The sequence below is a fragment of the Phyllostomus hastatus genome, unplaced genomic scaffold (assembly GCF_019186645.2).
Source record: "Phyllostomus hastatus isolate PE091 unplaced genomic scaffold, TTU_PhHast_1.1 phas_scaffold_501, whole genome shotgun sequence".
NCBI classification, from domain to species: Eukaryota; Metazoa; Chordata; class Mammalia; order Chiroptera; family Phyllostomidae; genus Phyllostomus; species Phyllostomus hastatus.
In genome coordinates this window covers 7,004,832-7,024,156 of record NW_025334033.1, presented here as the reverse complement: position 1 = coordinate 7,024,156, position 19,325 = coordinate 7,004,832, and the positions used below count along the sequence as shown (strand labels likewise).

Here is a 19,325-nt window from a genome sequence, read left to right as displayed (position 1 = left end):
AAGAGTTTTCATTTCAATACAACTTATCACAGTACTTTTAAAAAGTCATATTAAACAGTTTTTGTACCCAGAAAACCACATCCTTGGGCTGGTCGAGGCCATTTGAATCTTTCTGTGAACCATTTTTTCCCCAGCTTTTACCCATGTGTCCTTGTAGGTGTGAAGTTGTTTAGTCTTAATGCTAGGATGGGGCTGGGTGCACACTAGGAATTTTTAAAATAGTGGTTGAATGGCCGCCATTCAATTGCAATGCAAGCCATTTGAAAAGAAGCCCAGTAATGAATGCTAATTAACTCAGACCTCTGTTCAGCAACACTCATCTCAAGCACCCAGCAGCACACCTGAGAGTGGTGTTAATTGAATCACATCTGAAGTAGAGTGAGGCATCTAAGGAGCCCATGGGACTCTTTTAGACATAAACCAGCCTCTTGGATTCTGCAAAGGCAATAAGATTAAGTCAGAGCTGAGAACCTTATTTATATATTGATGGGGGTGGAGGTGTGAGGGCATCAAAAGCAAAGCACTCTGCTCTTCTCTCCCCTTGCTCCTCCTCTCCCCTACCTTCTATTCATCTCACCCTTCGCCTCTTAACCTACACACTTCACTTCCTCTGAGAAGCTGGCCCCGCATCAACCAAGAACTAGGGTATGTGTCCCTTGGATATGATCACATAGCATTCATTAGGTTCCCGAAACAGGCCTTGTGTGCCCACAACCTGGCACAGAGTAATGGCTCAAAACATTAACATGTCTCCAGAGGTTACTACATGCTAGGCATAGACCATGTCCATATAATCATTAGCAAAGCTTCATGAGGTAGGCCTTGTTTGTACCCATTTTACAGACATGGAAACTGAGGCTTAGAGAAGTTTAACTCAGTCAAGGTCACATTACTAGGAAGCACTAGGGATGCTCCTAGACTGAAATTCAAAATCAGTCTAACTCCAGGGCTTTTAACCACTGTGCCATTCTGCCTCCCAAATGTTTGTGGGGAAAAAATATTGTTGGATATTTTTTGATAAACTTGAACAAAGCAAATTCACTCACATTTTTTGCCAGCCCCAGCCTCTAGTTTTGTAAAGCTATTCAGTTCAGAATTAGAAGGCAGGAAGGTTTTTGTGCACTAATAATTTAAAATAGAATTTATTTATTGAATAGATGTGCGCACATAACACAAAAATAAAAATTACAGAAGGGGAAACAATGAAGAGTAAAATGTTCCCCTACTTGATGCCACCTGGTTCCCATTTCCTGGGGTAACTATGGCGATCTATTGTTACCGTGAGAGGCTGATCGAGAGCTGTTATTTCACAAACTATGAGCCCAACCCAGTAACATATCACTTTAGCGGGTCCTGACCAGCATTTACTTTTTAATGCCATTAAACAACGTGAAAAAGGCTTGAAAGGATCAAAGTGAACCACATATAGTAAAGGGACTGTTGTTTCACACAGCCTGTGTTTCAGTTTTACACGTAGGGTAAAACACATCTGAGTCACAGAATGTAAAATGTGACTTTACTCCTCTTACCATGGAGTAATGTTCAAAACAGTTTGAAAGCCACCAACCTGGCAGACCCACCCAGGTGGAAATTATAAAGGCACTTGCACTGAGAGCCTTCTGCCCTTACTTCCTGTGAATCACTTTGGAACTCAGCAGCCTGGGGGGCCCTGTGAAGCAGAAGTCAGATCTTGTCCCTCATTTGTTCAAAGGCGTCCAGGGACTCCCATCCTACTAGGAGTAAAACCCATGAGACAACTTGTATTTCTGTTTGTTTGCTGTGTTACCATCTTTTAAAAAATCCAAAATCATATTTGAGGCCAATCTAACCAAAAATACGGGCTCTGTGATGGGACGCTAGGAAGAGACAAGTAGCATCCTTCAAAGCAGCTGAAAACAAGAATGAATATTCACATTTAGGGCTTACACATAGGACTATCTATCTTAAAATGAAATTTATAGGACAATCATAAAATTCCCTTTGGAGAATCCTGGGGATACCTCAAGGAAACAGACACTCTCCAGAACAGCTGGCCCGCAGACGGAGAGACCAGGGAGGCCTGCTGCTGCGCCCAGGAAAAGGTGCCCAGGACAAAAACAAGCAGGCCTCCAACCACATGCTTACAATGTACAGGTACGGAGCCAAAAGAGGCGCTTCTCACTTGGGAAGTTCCCCTGGCCTTGGCCCAGGGTGCGCAGCCGCAAGAACTTGGTGTTCATGTGCATCTGTGCAGGGCAGCCAGTCACAGTCATAAAACAAAGAGGCCAATTCTGCCTGTCTCAGAAACAGGAGCCACTCTCAGAAGGAGAGTAAAGAATGATGCCACGCACCCCCCACTTTCCCCCTCCATCTCTCTCCACTCTCCTCTGGATCTGCGTGCCCCTAAATGTGGCAGCTTTGTTCTCACAGGTCCATGGGGGAGAGGCACCCAACTGGGATATGTCATGGTGCCCCAAGAGGGCAGGAGTAACCTGACTCTGAAGTGGCAGCTCCTAGAAATAAGGGTGTAAAACCGCAACATATTTATTTGTTGACTTGGTTACTGTCTGTTTGCTAGATATGTAAGCTCTTGTGAACAAGGATCTTATGTCTTGTTTTTTACCAGATTCTCAATGACAAGGATAGCACCTGACACTAAGCAAGCACCAAGTGAAGACATCTTAAATGAATGAATCAATGGCAGACAACAGAGTGGAAGCTGTGGTAGACACAGACAGGTTCTAAAAGGTGAGTCTGCGCACCTCTGTACCCGGGAGGCAATCCTGCCTGTGCCCTCTAGGGTGGCTTACCAGTTTGACATGTGTTTGGTCTAACTGTACTTTTGTGCATTTATCAGGTGAAAAGAGATGGCAGGCAGAAAGAGGTGCACAGGCAAAAGCACCAAGGCTTGCAGGGGCTCAGGCCGCAGCAATTATCAGGAACAACCAAGGTGCAACCTAAGAGGGCAGGTGCCTGGGAGGGGAGGGCAGGGCTGGAGGCTAGGCTGGACAGGTGAGGTCCAGTGAGGACAATGAGATGCACACTGTTAAGAAGTTTGCACTTTATTCTGTAGGCAACTAGAGATTCCCCGGCAGTTTGGAAGCAGAGACATGACATGATGAGGTAAATCTAAAAGCAGAATGACAGAAGGATCAGAGAAGAGGAGGTTCTGTAATTATGGAGACTAGTTATGAAGCTATTACACATGTCCAAATTCTGAGATAATGGAGGTCAAGTTCAACATGTGGCTGTGAAGACAGGGAGGAAGTCCTGTGGGATAATTAAAGGAAGTGACCAGTTGGAAATGTGGGAGTGGATGTTAGATATCAAGGCTGTATGTTCAAATATTAGAGTCGTATGGGTCCTGTGGAAGCTGTGGAAGAAAATAAAAACACCTAATTTGAGTAATAGATCATTTAGAAAGCCCGATGAAAGTGGGTATTTTAGTCTCAGAGGCTTCACAATACCCATCAAAAAGCCAAATAAAAGTCCACGTACATTAGTTAAAAATGCCTGATTGAAAGGAAGAATAACAGAGAAAGATTCCTAGAGAATGACCTCACCCAAGGGGCAGGTAGAGGCAGACAGTGGTCCCCAATGTTTCTCAGTGGCGACAGAGACATTGACTGCACAGCAAAGAGGTTAGAGACCCAGAAGAGAGGGTTAGAGGGTTAGAGGAGCGAATGAGAGAAAAGAAGAAATCTGTTCCTAAGGTCAGAGGTGCCTCAGGGGACACCAGGGAGTCTAACCACACCGCAGAAGACAATGAAAGCGATGGAGCTAACTTCTAATTTCGTAAATGTCTGGAAAGGACGCATTATTCAAGTCGGAGCAGCCAGAAAGCTTCATCAAAGAGCTCAGGTGGGCTCAGAAACACAATCAGGTTCAAGTCTAGTGCAGAGCTCTCAGGAAGCTAGAGAAGAGGAAGCTTCCAAGCCAGAATCAGGCCCCTTTCTTTACAAAATTCAGCAAGACTTATTTCTCAGATGAACTAATAATTTCTGTACGTATACACATAATGGACTGCAGGTGTGTAGGTGTGAGCAGCTTGCCTACATGTGTGCTTAATATTGTGTGTATTCACCACAAGTTATTCTATCTACATATACCCACATTTACATATAGTTATGTACATACATAAAGGTACATGTTTATCCACTTGGCATATAGACATGTGAGCATAGAGTGTAATTCTAAAGTGTTGGTATTTAATATTTATTAAACATCCACATGTGACTTCTATATATATGCTGTGACTGAGGACGTGGTTCTTTCTATCACCTCAAAGTTCATGGGGATTCTTTAGAGAAATCTCTTTCTGGTCTCAGTATTGAGAAGAGTCCACCTTCTCTTAAGCAATTTTCTTTCTTTTCTTTCTTGTTTATTTTTTTGTTTGTCTTGCGTGTGACAGGAATTTTATTTTATTTTTTAGTGGGATCGAACTTTTTATTTATTTATTTATTGAGTATATTTTACTGATTATTCTATTACAGTTGTTCCATTTTTCTGCCCTTTTCCCCCCTCCACCCTGCACCCACCCCTGCCTCAGGAATTAAATTTTAGATGCCTTCCCTTTTGCAAGTGACTGCTGGAACTCCAGGAGAAAAGTTTTTGTCCCACTTGAAGCAAGTGTATTGGACTCTATGGGGTGCATTTTTAGAAAATGACTTTCATTTATGGCTCCATTTTATGTATCTTATTTTTCACTGTACATTTCACATACTTCTCTTGTAGGTTATGTAGGTAAGCTATCTTGAATTTTTTTAAAGGACAAGGTGGCATAAATATAGGGCAATGCATAAATGAAGTTGCAGGGTGAGGCGTTAAGGTCCAAACATTATGGCTGGGAAGAGCCCTATTATTGTGGCTAGAGTTATGGCCTGTGACAATGACGATGGGTGTATTATCAGGAGGGTCCAGCAGTGATTACAGGGAGTCGGATCTCAGCCCAGTAATGGTTCTCTGCTGTGTATTAGTTGTGTAATGGAAGGCATATTATTCTCTAATCTTTAATTTTCTCATCTTTAAACTAGTGACCTCATGGTATTTGGGGGAAATGGATTAAATGAGGCAATGTACAGAAAGCATTTAGCAAAACGCGCTCGGTCAACATTAGCTATTGTTACCATCACTTGCAAGCAGGGGCTGGGCCACCATTCCTAGCCAGATCTGTGGCAGCAAAGTTCTCTCCACCCCTCCCCACCTCTGTGCCCCTTTCCCCACATCTCCTGAACCCACAGATGTCGGGCAGCTGTCTCCCACCAGATATGCATCACACCCCGGAGTGCACCTCCATACCTGCTGCCTCTTGAACGGTACTGTACGTGTATTTCCAGCCCAGTCTTGCAAATTGCTACCAAGAAGACACCCAGAGGCTTAGGCTAAGGCATATCCACAAATTTGTGTTAGTTCCTTACCCTGCCCTAGCTCTGAGCTTTAATAAATACAAAAGAGGTCTGCCAGGGGTCAAGGGGTGTTCAGGACCCCGGACTGAAATGCAGGGCTGCAGAAGATGTGGTGGTTGGTGGTGGTGGTGGTGGTGGTGGTGGTGGTGTTCTCCTGAGAGCGGAGCCGCCGGGCTAAGCCGGTTCCCTTGGACTCACACCTGCTTTGCAGGCGCCGGTTTGGTGGGATCCAGAGCACCCGGACCCTCCCCAGCCCTGCAGCTCCCCTTGGGACCACAACCTCGGGCTGGAAGGGTACAAGGCAGGGGTGGAAGGCGAGTACTTAGAGAGGCGCTGGCCTCGAGGCACTACCGAGTACTGGGGGCAGGTTTCAGAGAAGAGCCAAAGAGCGCTACACATTTCCTACAGCCGATAACATCAGCGGGTGTCAGGTGGTTGGGTGCCGAAGAGTGTGAGTGCGCGCGCGCGCGCGGGTAAAGGCGAGAGAGCGCGCGCACATAAAGTTTGTGCCTGCGGGTGCGCGTCGGGCGGGCTCGCCCGGCTCCGAGAGCGGCGGGTGGGCGGCCCGGAGGCGGAGAGGCCCGGGGCGAAGGGACGCGTTGGCAGCAGCAGGGGCAGCGGCGGCGGTGATGCGATGTGCCCCGCTGCGCCCGTCTAGCTGCGCTAAGTGAAGCGGCTCACGAGCGCGGCCATGGGGACCCTGGGCAAGGCGAGAGAGGCTCCTCGGTGAGTAGGGGCCCAGGCCCTCGGAAGCCCCAATCTCCTTCCTTGGGGTCGGGGCCAGTGTGCGGGCAGCCCCCTGAGGCCTGTCGGGGATGGGAAGTGGGGCTGAGGACAAGGGCGCCTCCTCTACGGGAAGTTGCCGGCCGGACTGCTGGGGGCAGCAGGCTGGGGGTCTCTGCTGAAGTCCGGGGAGGCGCTCGCAGCGGACACAAGCTGAAGAGACGGACGCTCCTGGAGTGCCCAGCGCGTCGCACCCGGGAAATGGGGGAGTGAGCTGGGTTGTGCGGTCCGCGCGGCCAGCGTTCGCCTGGCGAGCTCTGGAATTGCACTGACAGACCTCATCCCCCAGCTCCTGGCTGCCCCGCACCTGGGACTCCCACTCGTGGACTTTCCGGGTCGCACTCCCGCACCTGCTGCAGGGTCAGGGTTCCCGCAGCGCCCCCTGGCGGCATCTGCCGGCCCTGCGGATCTCGGGAGGGCTCTGAGGGGCCAACTGTGTTTGCAGCAAGATAGCGGAGGTCAGCGAATGTGTAACCTTCTGGGTGGATACCCCCTCCCCACTGTGATTTTAGAGAGATGTTTTAGGAACCTCTTGGGGTGACATAAGATGAAGAGTGACAGTGAGTGAAAAGGTTCTTGTCTGGAGAAAGGGGCCTGGAGGGGACAGGTAACTTTGAGTTGATCCCCCAAAGGGCGGGAACCCTACAATTGCTTAGACAGTGGCCTGGGCACAGCATAAGACTGGACACCTGTGCACTTCCCCACCTCCATCCACATGGACTCTAGTGTGACTATGCCATGCCCAGCCTGCACAAGCATGCCCAGTGGAGGCAGGAAGCTTTGCCCTGCTGGACTTTCTAGAGCTGAAGGCCCTCAGCTCTTTTTGCACCCGCCCTATATCCCCAAGAGTCTGCAACACTGCACCTCGCACTGGATTGAGGGAGGAGAGCTTCAGTATGTTAAACTGAGTCATTATGGAGATGGGGAGGGGACAGGACTGGAAGGAATCCTCACTAGAAGCCTATAAAAGCCACCTTCCACTGCAAAGAAAGCTGTGAAAGTTTCCATAAAAAGTTTAACCGAGGTAATTTGTGCTTGGAGAGGATTTCACTTGAACCCATCTGAATTTTGAGAGTCTCCTTCAGCAAACCTACTGGGGCCTTAGCAAATTTTAGCCTCAGAAAACACCTTCAAGTTAATTTTTCTTAGGGGTTTTTTGTTTGTTTTTTAAATTTGCAAGGGAATTGGCCAGGAAACATTTGGCTAGTCTCATTTAAAGATATGCCTTGCAGACTAGAAGCTATGTGTTCTATGGATTAAAATACCTTCAAGTACTGCCCATAATAAGCATTTTATAAATCCTTGTTTCTAGCAATTTCTCCAGAAGAGAGTTTTGAGGGTTTGTCACAAAGCAGGCAGTCAAGAAATTACATAGCAGAAGAGCTGAGTCCCCAGGTTATGGTGCAGATGACCCCCATCTACCTAGACCTTTCAGGTTGCAATTTGGCTTTTAATAGTTTCTCTTCTCCCTGGTTTCGCATGCCCCAGCCCTCTGCTCTCTCTGGGCTTGATAGTTCCCAGGTTGCATCTTTCACTAACCCCCAAATACTCCCTTCAAGTTTTTTCTTTCTGCTTGAATCTACCCCAGTCCCTCCTCATTCTGGTAAAAGTGTCTCACCTTGTGAACCAAAAGTGGTTTCCCTTAGCTGACATGAGGAACCATTACTAGAATTAGAGCCAGGGCAGTTTTCAGAGTCCTCAATGGTCAGTGCCACCAACTGAGAGAGAAAGTGGAATTTTCCTTGTATGCACCAGCTGAGGGATGGAGGCAGACACCTCCCCACCCCAGAGGGAAGAGCTGTCTGTGGAGGCTCAGCCTCCGGTTGCAGGTGCCTCTTCTCCAGGGCCCAGGGAGAAGTGAAGTGGAGGGCCTAAGAGAAAAAAAAAATACTTGCACTGAAAAGAACTTTATTTTTCTCTTTTCCAACTCTGCCTTGGGTCTCTACCATATTAGTGGTAAAAAGGCAGCAGGTAAGGCAGAAAGCTGATTAATCCCAACACCTGACAACCAGCCCCAGGTTTAGAGATTGTCAGTGCTTCCTAGAAGGGAAGGGAGCCCATGTGGGGAGCAAGACCAGGGCACAGGAGGCCTGGCTTCTCCTTTTCTTGGCACTGGTGGCTGGTCCCATTGCCCTGCTGGGCCTGGGCCTCCACGAGTCTAGGTGAAGGTCATGGATAATGACCATGAAGGGTCCATGTAGCACTGGGGTCTGAGGACTGTTTCAGGACCCTGCAGGAGTAGGGCCGACATTCAGCCTTTGTGTCATCCACTACGCTTTAGGAGAATGTTCCCTTTATCTGAGGCTGAATTGACCTTGTCAGCCTCTCTTGCTAATTCCAATGTAGTGAAGGTGCACAGTTCCAGGCACAGCAGATATTTATTAAGCAGGTAGAGCCAGAGAGGCACTCGGTACAAATCCCAGATACATTAGAACACATGAGTTGTACTTGGCTATGTCATTTACCTCTTTTAGAGTCAGTTTCAACATCACAAAATGGAGATCAAATCTTTCTGGGATGTAAGCTTCAAAGACCGTGTAAATCTCCAGCACAGTGCCTGCCTGCCGAGTCAAGAATATTCAGTCCACAGTGGCCATTATTCTCTCATTTTCAGATACCGATCTGACCCTGGGGCTATTGCGAGTGCTGGGTAAGAATCAATAACAACCAGGAGAAACTTGATCAAGTCCTGTAATACCAGCTTGATCTTTCAGAAATCACTGCCTGAGGTTAGCAGACTCCCAATAGCCAGTTGCTGATTCTGTCTCTTTGGGACCACCCTAGGTCCACACAGAGCCCCCCAGCCACCGGCAACCAAGCACCCTGGAGACATTTTGAAATGCCACTGGAAGGGCAGGGTGTTCCCTCCACAAGTCTGGCACTGAGTAACCCCATGGTTCAGAGGTCTTTTCACAGATTGGCTTCCAAAATTCTGTGCATGCCTCAGCATTTGGTTTTCATCTCAGTACCTCTTTTGCCCCTCCTGGGTGAGACTATGTCTCATCAGAGAAGCTTTCCTCTACACTCCACCTGCAACTGATTCTCCCTCTTCTGAGAACAGCACACCCCTTAGCCTTGACTCTTGCAGACTGATAGTTATCTTTTCATGGTCTGGGTTTGATTCTCCAACTAGATGTTTGTATTAAAGAACTTATAGATGACCTTTATACAACAACAGCTAACATGCAATTAGCATGTTTTACAGATTACCCTCTTACACACGGTGTCACTGGTCTTCTCTGACCTATTATTGATCAACTAATGCCATCACGTGTTTATCAAAACATGTAGTGAGTGGCTAAAGCATGGATCTGAGATATATTTCCTTTTCTCTTGTTTTTGACGCCTCAGTGTGAACTATGAGATAACCAGGTCAGAGCAGGGAGAGGAGAACTAACTCTGTGCTCAAAGACGTTACCAGTAACACCACCTGCCGCTAATAAACCTTCAAAGAATGTAGAAATGTGTTTGTTTCTCTCTTCTAATGGAAGGGAAAACAAAATGCTTAATTGATGTCCATGTATTATTTTGCAAACAACTTGACTTACACTGAGAGGTCATGGCCAAAGGTAAAGTGAGGTAAGTGTGGACAGCAGTGACCTGCAGGACCCCTAGGCCTTCCTGCACCCAGGCTCACTGTTTTGGATTCAGCTCTGGAATAAAGCTCTCTTGAGCTCTCTTCCTCAACCCCCTCCCTGCCCCCAATAGGTAAAAACCCACGTACAGACTTGATGGACTGATGTTTAATGATAAAAATTACTCATGATGGTTATCTGTATTATCATTAATGAAAAACCAAATCTTAAAACCAACAGAGATTTGTCAGAAAGGTAGGACTACAATTTAAAATCTAAGTACCACCATCCTTACCCCTCAGCCCCTGCTCACTGGTCCTCAGTCTTTGGCTTTCCCTCCAGAGCCCTTAAAGATGTTTCCGAGGCCATCTGGGCTTTTATAGCATCTCTGCTGTTGTTCAAGACGAATGAACTGAGCTGAAGATGAGACCACCTGAAACTTAATTCTCAAGACCCAAGTCAGTGGTCTTGAAGCTAAAATTAAAAATTATTGCTAGGAGCTGAGGCCTGCCAAGGTGGTCCTGCCTCTGCCTCTCCCCTTTGGGAAATAGAGACAGCAGGTCAAAGCAATCCTAACCCCAGGAGGACAAGCCCTAGTTGCAACCCTGAAATCTCACCTTGTTATTTGCTTTGGGAGATGTCTCTTTAACAGCCAACCAGTCCGCCGGGTGCATTTGCCAAGTAGGAGGGGTATATCTTCTATCAGCCTGACTCCCAGGATTAATTGTGTTATCTCTACTGCTTTCCTCTCCAATCTGCCCTTGGAGCATGGAGCTGCCAGTTTGTAGGTCCCCTGGCTGCTCTGCATGCACTCACTGACTCCTCTCTTTCCTTAGGAAACCTTCCCATGGCTGCAGAGCTGCCCCTAAAGCAAAACTAGAGGCGAAGACAGCCAGCAGCCCCATCCCTTCCCATCCCAGCCTGGCCCAGATCACCCAGTTCCGAATGATGGTGTCTCTGGGACATTTGGCCAAAGGAGCCAGCCTGGACGATCTCATCGATAGCTGCATTCAATCCTTTGGTGAGTTGGCTAACTGCCCACATGCATAAAAAAAAGTCACTGTATTACTTTGTTCTTCCTTAAAAAATGCTTTATAGAATAGCAACCTAGATTGCATTTTGGCTTAAAAATAGCTTTTGAGCCTTTGAGATGTTGGAGACAGTGTGCAGTGCCTGTGGCACACGACTGTGTGGGTGTAACAGGTCGTGACGAGAGGTGCGATTTCAGTGAGAAAAGTTACTGTGGAGAGTTTACATCTCTATGATCCTTTGCATGGAGGTTTTTCTTGTGACGGGAAATATCATAAAATGCTCTTGTGCTTCGGGGGCTTTGACTTTTTGTCCTTGTGTTCTTGGAGCACACAAAAACTAAGTTACATGAGCAACCACTGTCATCAAAAAGAAATTTGAAAGTCTGAATCATTTGGACAAAAAGTCTTCATAATTCCCTTTGCGATCTGGATGGTTATTATGGTGGAGTAGAAAAGGATTGGGTGAGGCCGGGATGCCTGTGACTGGGAGATACTGGTTAATACACGTTGCGATGGGGGGTCACAGATGTGGGAAAGATGCAGACAGACTCACGTCAGCGATGAGTCATCCAGACGCTGGACTCCGTCATCACCATGAAGGAAGCGTGCCCTGGTGCAGCTGGCAGCCGTTATCTGCAAAGATGCCCTATTTTAAAAAGTCTTAGAACCACTGTCTTTCTTTTGATTGTTGTTTGTGAAATAGTGATTGAAAGGTATTAAATATTTGCTCCCTTCAAAAAGAGGAATGCTTAAAGTTGATGGGATAGTCAAAGGTTTCTGGAGTCCCTGTTCCCTTCCACATGCCCCGCCCCTTTGAAGCTCTGTCTCCCACCACCAAGCGGAGGAGCACTACTGGCTCGATACTCCATACTCGGCTGCCCGGCCCAGCAACCGGGAGCGCCCTGGGGAGGCTGGATCAGGCCCGAGGTAGCAGGACATGCGGGTGTGTTTGAACTTGGAACTAGGGATTCCTGGCTGGACTTGTTTAGTGCTTGGTCAGACCTTATTTCTAGGATTGGGAAAGACTTGACGTTTCAGGGATACTCGTTTAGTACTCTTCATTACAACATTGAAAAGAAGTTGATGATTTCAACATTGGGTAAAGCAATCGTTCTCAAGTGCACAGTCACTTGGAGGCATTTTTATGACACAATTGCTGGGCATGGCTCCCAAAGCTTATGCTCCTGTAGATCCCGGGTGGGGCCCAAGAATTTGCATTTCTAACAGGCTCCCTGGTGTTGCTAATGCAGCTGATCCAAGTACCCCACTGTGCTAGTTGTTTGTGGTAGACTCTTTAGCTCGGAAAAGATGGAGCATTTTTATTGCTAGTTTAACCTTAAATTTTAATTAGATTTCTATTTACTTACACTTTAAGGATGAATTTGGGAGCAGAATGAATGGTTTTCTCTTTCAAAATAATCCCTTTAGGAAATGTGCACTTAAGGAGACACACTAGGGCACAGTGGAGACTGGGGGAAGTGCGGCTGCCATAATCTTTTACATCGCCTTGTTCCCACTTCAACAAACTGCAAAGTTCCTCACACAAGCCTGGTAGTCATATTTACTGGCCCTTAGCGGGGGCACTCTGACCATTTCATGAATAAAGACCTTCATTTTCTTTCCATTCCACTGTTGGGAAAACAGCGACCAATGGTGTATTTCTAGTGCTTCCTTTCTCCCATGCCAATCACGTGGCTGCCAGCTGAGTTCAGGGCTGCTATCCCCACTTTCAGATAATCATGACATCACCCTGAAAATTACATGGCCCCCTCTAAAGTCCTTCCCTAAAAGAACCAAGCCTAATGCACTACCCTCAACAAATCGTACAAGGGCAAAAGATGCATTGTTTCCCGGAGTATGTTCACCTGAAAGAAGTACCTTAAAATTCCATCGAATGTAATGGTTATGTATCACCAAGAAGCATTGATTAAGTCCCTGTTTGCCTCTGGCATTGTGCTGGGCAGTACGTAAGGAGGATTGCAGGGACCGAACCTCTGTTCCATTATTAGAGCTTAGAATACCTGAGAAATGCACTGTTCAGGGGGGAAGAACAGTACAAAAGACAGGGCAATAATAAGCTAAGTGCAGGAAGAATAAATCCTTTACACCCTGTAAAGTTTGAGTAAGTTCACTTCAAGGCTGCCACAGAAGTCACAAAGGGGCCAACAAGAAAAGACGCCTTAAGTATGGAGGGAACAGCATTCTGCCTGTGATTTTGAGCGGTTGTTTGTATCTAGTTGACCCATCTAGGTGGGGGAGGGGAGCAGAGGGTGAGCCACGGCGGCGGCGGAGGGGGCGGGCGGAGGACAGCAGACAAAGAACATCCCAGGGCAAAACACGAACTCCCGCTCCTCTGAGGCGATTGGAGACTAGGACAGAGTGAGGCTAATGTTTCTCTTGAACTCAGTCTCACCGGTGCTTTTTCTAGCCTTGTATAGGAAAGTTGTTCTGCAGAATAAAGAGATCTAGTTTAGCTGTTCGTTAGAGTTTTGGCCCTGTCTCAGATTAATACCCATAAAAACGGAGGGAAGCGGTGCAGGAGTATGGGAAATGGTGCTTATTTTTCAATAATCTCTTGTTCCAGACCTTGAATTTCACCACTTCTTCAAACTTAGAAAAAAATTGTTTTGACTAATTAGTTAATTTACATTCCACTACTTTCCCCACCTCCCCCCTTCATGCAGTTGCTTTGAAGAGGTTTGAGTTAGCCAGAACTATGCTGTCCACTATGGTGGCCACTATACATGTGGCTGTTTACATATACATGTCAATTAATTCAAATTAAATCAGGTGTAAAAGTCAGTTCCTAAGCCTCACTAGTCATATTTCAAGTGGTCAACAGCCACAAGTGGTAGCTGCCTCTGAACAGAGTAAATAAAAAGCATTTGCATCACCACAGAAGAAGTCTGTTGGGCGTGCTGGACAGGGTCAGCAGCTGACTTGGAAGGGAAGAGCAACAGACTTGGTTTTCTGGGAACCATGGGATTTGCATTTCTCTAGCATCTGTAGGTAATAGTCTGAATACTCCCCAAGGAATCATGGGCAGTTGGCAGTCTTTACTCTCTTGAGTATTATTAACCATTAGTTAGCACCCACACTGTACCCAGAGGATGGACTTACTACAGTGCTTTTAAGAATGGGTGATCAGTTTGTACAAATTAAGGGTACTCTTGATGGCCTCTAGCAGGCCTCCCAATGTCACGTACAAGGTCACAGGTTTGTGATGAGGAACTCAGAGCCTCGAGTCAGTTCATTGCTTTAAACATGAAGCAACCTACCCCCACCTCCATTTTAATTGGAGGTCATGTTTTACATTCTCAGCATATTATTACAAGTTAATCCACTCCTCAGTGGAACATAATGAGGCAAATCATCACAACCTGGTACATTTATGTCAAATGTATGTGAATCACACCATCTGTTTCAGAGGTAGAAAAGACCTATGAGATCATCTGGACTTTTTAAAATGTTTTCATTTTGTAAGAGGGCTGTCAGCATTTGGGACCAAGTAGAAGGCTTCAGATGTCCCAATTCACAAAGCACTTTCCTTGTCCTTTTCTGAATGCAAGACAACAGTAACAGCCAAACATATCCCAGAAAGGGACCGTCAGCAAGCGGCTCTCCTGCTCCCCAATGGGGTGTGGGAGGAAACTCTCTGTCTTTGTCTTACCTGTCAGTGTGAAGGGAAGGTGCAGCTTAGCCTAGGATCTTATAATTTAGAATGTTGCTTTCGCCCCGCCTTGGAGTTCTATATGTATTTATCTCTTTTAAACTCAGAACAATTCTGAAATAGGCAGAGCAGGTATTATTGTCTCCTTTGGACAAACAACAGAATAAATTGGCCTCTGTCCCTAGTCTAAGGAGCAAACATGCCAGGCATGTGCTTCTTCCTCTGCCCCCAGTAGCCACCTGCAACCTGAGCTGGGCATGCTGGGGTCCCCCTCCTGGGCCTGGCCTCCCTTGGTTTGGGGAAACTACATGCCACACAGAGCAAGCCTGCACCCTGGCTCACTTTCCCCCCCAGATTAGGAACTAAAATCCATGAAATACAAGAACTATGTATTGGGCCCCATCTTTATAGCAGGCATCTGCCAGAAATTCTCTCTTGAACAAAGTGTTAGTTGATTAAAGTTACCATGTGCATTGTACTCATGTTATCCAAAGACTCCCAAAGTAGAAGTACCCCAGAAGTAATAGGTATATTTCCCACACCATGGAGCAGTGGATGTATTATATAGACCTTAACTTATTATGGCTAAAATGTTACACCTATTTTTAAAATTAGAGCCAAGGAAGGCAAACACACACTTGTTGGGGCTACACATGGTTCCCTCCAGGGAGGGTTAGGTATCCCTCCCCACTCTACAACTTAGAGTCTGTGCACCACAGCGAGGTGCCTGTAGGCAACAAGAGCATAAGACCAGAAGCCCAGGGAGATGATATCCAAGGGCATTGGGTCCCAAGAATGGGCAACTCCAAGAAACAAAGCCAAGTGTAGGCTGGGGAAGGGGCCCAAAGCCTTGGCCACTGTTGATGACAGTCCCTCCATGAAGAAGACCACAGCTGTCCCAGTTACCTCCTCGGTGGAACCCCCGGTCACTGAAAGTCATGGCCAAAGTTGCACGTGTAAAGGATGGTCCCACTTCCTAAGGCTTCTTGGCATCAAAGCAGCTCCCAGGCATGGCTGTCTCTAGCCCACTGGAGTGAAATAATTAGCATTCTGGGATTAAGATGCTATGTATTCCCAGGAGCCTCTTTGCTGCATCTTTGACAGGCTGGCATCGGCCAGTTCCCCTGGCTGGCATGTCTGCCCTCCCATGGGTGTGGGTTACAGTGGCTGCCCCCCCTGCAAAGTGAGGAGATGGGAAACCCCTTCCCTGTCTCATCTGTGCTCCTGTGTGGGGCTATTTATAGCAGACCTCTTGCTGTAATAGAGAACAGAGGCAATCGGAAATGTTTATACATGAGGTTGACAGTGTCACACCTCAAGTGTCACAGGAACTTCAAGCGTTTTCATTCAGTAAGTCCATCCAGAGAGATGAGACAGCTGCTGAGAAGAGGATACAAGCAGACAGACAGGTAGCAGATGACAGGGGCTGGACACCTGCCGTGGGCTCTGCATGTTGCTGGGCCTTTACCCAAATTGGTGCCACTGATTTTCACAACAACCCTGTGAGGTGGATGTTTGTTCTTTATTCTTTTAATTCATAGGAAATTGAAGCTCAGGGACATTAAAGAACCTGTGGAAAGTGGCCCGACTCATTAGAGAGAGAGCCGCTAAGATCCGAACTCTCTGAGGCTCACATTCTCTCCGTTCTGCCAGAGGTTCTCCAGCCTTAACGTGAGCAGGAATCATGAATCGTGGGGCAGGGGGTGCGATTCAACTCACAGATTCTGGAGGGTCCCCTCTGGAGATGTCCATTCAGCTGGCAGTCACTGTGGTTTTGGTGGAGGTGATGCATGAACTGATTTTGAGAAATAGAGTCCCATGGCACACTTGCTGCTTGGGCTCTCTAGGAAAACGTGGAAAACCTGAAGGATACGCATCCCCTGAGAAGCGATGGAGCCAAGCCGGGTTTTCAGCTCTGTGAACTAGAAAAGCACATGGTGAAGCCAGCCCCCTGGGTATCTCTGAAGCAGTCCTCCAGATCTAATTAGACCCGTGAGCAGGCTCGTAACCTTGAGCCTGCTTCTTTCAGACTTTCCTGCATTTCTGTTTCTTCTTAACTACAGAAACTCTCTTCAAAACTTCCATCCTGTTCATCTTTGGCCATGGAAACAAATAGATTATGGACGCCTGTTATTACTGTGGTTTGGTTCTCTGCATTCAAAGACAGCATTCCCGTTCTGCATTTTCACCTTCTGCAGGGGAAGGCTCCTCTGTGGTGCTGTGAAGCCCTTGTCCTCAGTGTATATATGTGTGCATGCCCATCTCCCACAGGGCAGAGGCCCAAAGTAGTGGCTTGAGGGGTAGGAGGGTGGAGGAGGACTAGAGAGGTGCTTCCTATGAGTAACTTCTCCAAAAGTGCCACTTGTTTGACAGATTTTTTTAAGGCCATCAGTTGACATGAAAGTTACTGAATTTATGATGGGAACACATTAGGAAATAGCATGAAAGCAAAAGCTACATGCTCAGTAATTGACTGAAACAGCAGGGATTGTGCAATGAGACCACTGGAGAAGGTCATCCAAAGTGCAGGTCCCACCCCCAGACCCACCTGCTGAGGCAGGACCTGCCCATCTGTGCCTGGAGCAGCTACAGCTGCTGGCTTGGTGACTGGCTCTGCAAGTCCCCCAGCAGGGGCCGTCCCAGAGTGGCTGTGAGGACAACAGCAGGGAAAGCACATGAGTGCCCAGCAGGGCAGGTCCCCAGGCTCACGGCCTGTGCAGACGCGTGGGGCACCACATGTGATATAATGCTGCCGCAGTCCTGACAGTCTTCACCTACAACAGCAGGCTGTTAAACTTGCAGAAATGTTGTGAGCCAGTTGTTAGACACAGTCATCATTACAGAGTACATTGTATAAACTTACAAGATAAATCCTAAAAACTCATTATCTTCTAATACAGTACCACATTTTACTGTCCTCTGTGCTTTTGAGATCGTCTATTGCCTCTACATGGTAGAAATGCTGTATTGTGGTAAGCGGTGGTTCGCACAGCTCTCCCCAGCTCCATTTTCACTGAAGTCATGCTGGTAGCTTGACATTGCCTGTTTTGGGAGTATTTACATCATGGAAACGGACAAGCACAGCCGGCCAGGGCTCCCCTTAAGCCCTGACCATCTCATCGCCTGCCCCAGCCATACGGGCGCTTACACAGCAACATGTCGAGGAGGGAAGGGAAGCTAAAACTGGAAATTTAATTTTGTATCACCTAATAAGGAGAAGGGAATATTTGCTGTTCTTTTGTTCTTTCATCTAAGTATCTTATAGAACAACTCTCCATGTGTGCTTCAGAAACAAGGAACATTATACCTTAGAGAAAAGGAAATTAAATATCAGTGAAGTTGAGAAAGTTTCTTAAAGAAGTAACAATGGAACTGAAAAGCTAAAACTGAGATTCTCCTTCTGGAGTTAGAGTTATCACTCTGTCTTTTGTTTTTGTTTTTGTTTTTTTTTAATTTACCTCCTCTAAAAACTCACTATGGTTTAACTATCCCTTATTTCTGACCAACCAGACCTCAATTTTGTGAACTTCTATTCTACATGCATTCTGTGCCATCTCTATTTGTCCTGATTCCATCTGTTCAACCATCCGCCTTTATTTCACGCTACATGGGAAGAGGTTTGATTGATAGATAGATAGATAGATAGATCTCCAGGCTTTTGTTGAATATGTTTTCATAAGTTTGTTTGCTAACTATACTTCCATATTTGTGAACTGTCTGTTCATATCCTTTGCCTATTTATTACTTGCTGCTCAATGTTTATTATTAGAGAGTTACAAAAGCTTTTTATGTAAAAAAATCTCTTAACTCTGAATATCAATTGTCCTAGGCATTCTTTCCTTAGTTTCCTTTCCATTTTTATACTGGTTTGGGGATTTCAATGTATAGATAGTTTATATTTTTAATATAGTTAAGTCTGTCTATGTTTTCTGTTATCTGTTCCTTTATTAACTCTAAACTTGAAAAAAAATCCCTATTCCAAAGATTTGGTGAATATACCATTATTGTTTTAATCAAAATTTCATTAAATCTGTTCTATGGTGTACAGTAATTCTATAGTCTGCTGTTGGGGATGATCAATAAAAGTTTTGTCAGTAAGGTTTTGCTGGAGAAGAAGCCTTCTGTTTTGTTTCTGAGATTGTCATTGGCTTAAAACCAGAGCATTTGGACAGTTACTTTGTAACCGAAATGACTTCTGGGACTGAAAATATCTGAGAGAAGATGTCATGAGGTCTCACGATGTTGAATGTGCATTTGAAATAAGTGCCATAGGAATTTGTATATTTAAAGAAAGTACTTTTGATCTGTTTGCACAGCCAATATCCTTAGGGTAGAGACTTACAAAACCAACCAAATTTAAATCCATTTTTCTAAATTATTACTGTATAATGAGTATTGTTTTTACTTAGATTTTTTTATTATGGTAAAATGTACATAACATGAAATGTATCATTTAAATCCATTTCTAAAATATTATTTTGGTAATAGTTAACTTGAAGGTTTACTATGAAGAACACAGCATTCATATCAATATATTTTATACAAGGGGGAAACAAAAAACCCCAGAGATTATTTATGAAAAATTGTGTACTTATTCTTTCATATCACCTTCAAAGCACTCTCCATTTAATGCACTACACCTATTGAGACTTTTTTCCACTGCTCAAAACAGTTTTTGAACTCATTGATTTTGATGCCTTTTACTGCTTTTGCCATTTTTTTTTGTTTCACCTCTTCCACATGTGCAAAATGTTTCCCTTTGAGGACTTTTTTCATCTGGGGAAACAACAAAAAAAAAGTCACCCTGGGTGAGATCGGGGGAATAGGGAGGGTGGGGCATGGGGTTCATGCAGTTTTTTTATCAAAACTGCTGAAGACTCAG

The 19,325-nt window shown here is 45.9% G+C and overlaps 1 protein-coding gene across 1 annotated transcript in view; it reads left to right on the top strand.

Annotated features, from left to right (window-relative positions):
• Positions 1-5,868: 5,868 nt before the first annotated feature.
• Positions 5,869-19,325, top strand: part of RASGRP1 (RAS guanyl releasing protein 1) — an 82,216-nt gene continuing 68,759 nt past the window's right edge. The window contains exons 1-2 of the mRNA XM_045822227.1: positions 5,869-6,110; positions 10,579-10,763. Coding sequence (XP_045678183.1) covers positions 6,076-6,110; positions 10,579-10,763 — 220 coding nt within the window. The 5' untranslated portion in view covers positions 5,869-6,075. The remainder of the gene's footprint in view (positions 6,111-10,578; positions 10,764-19,325) is intronic.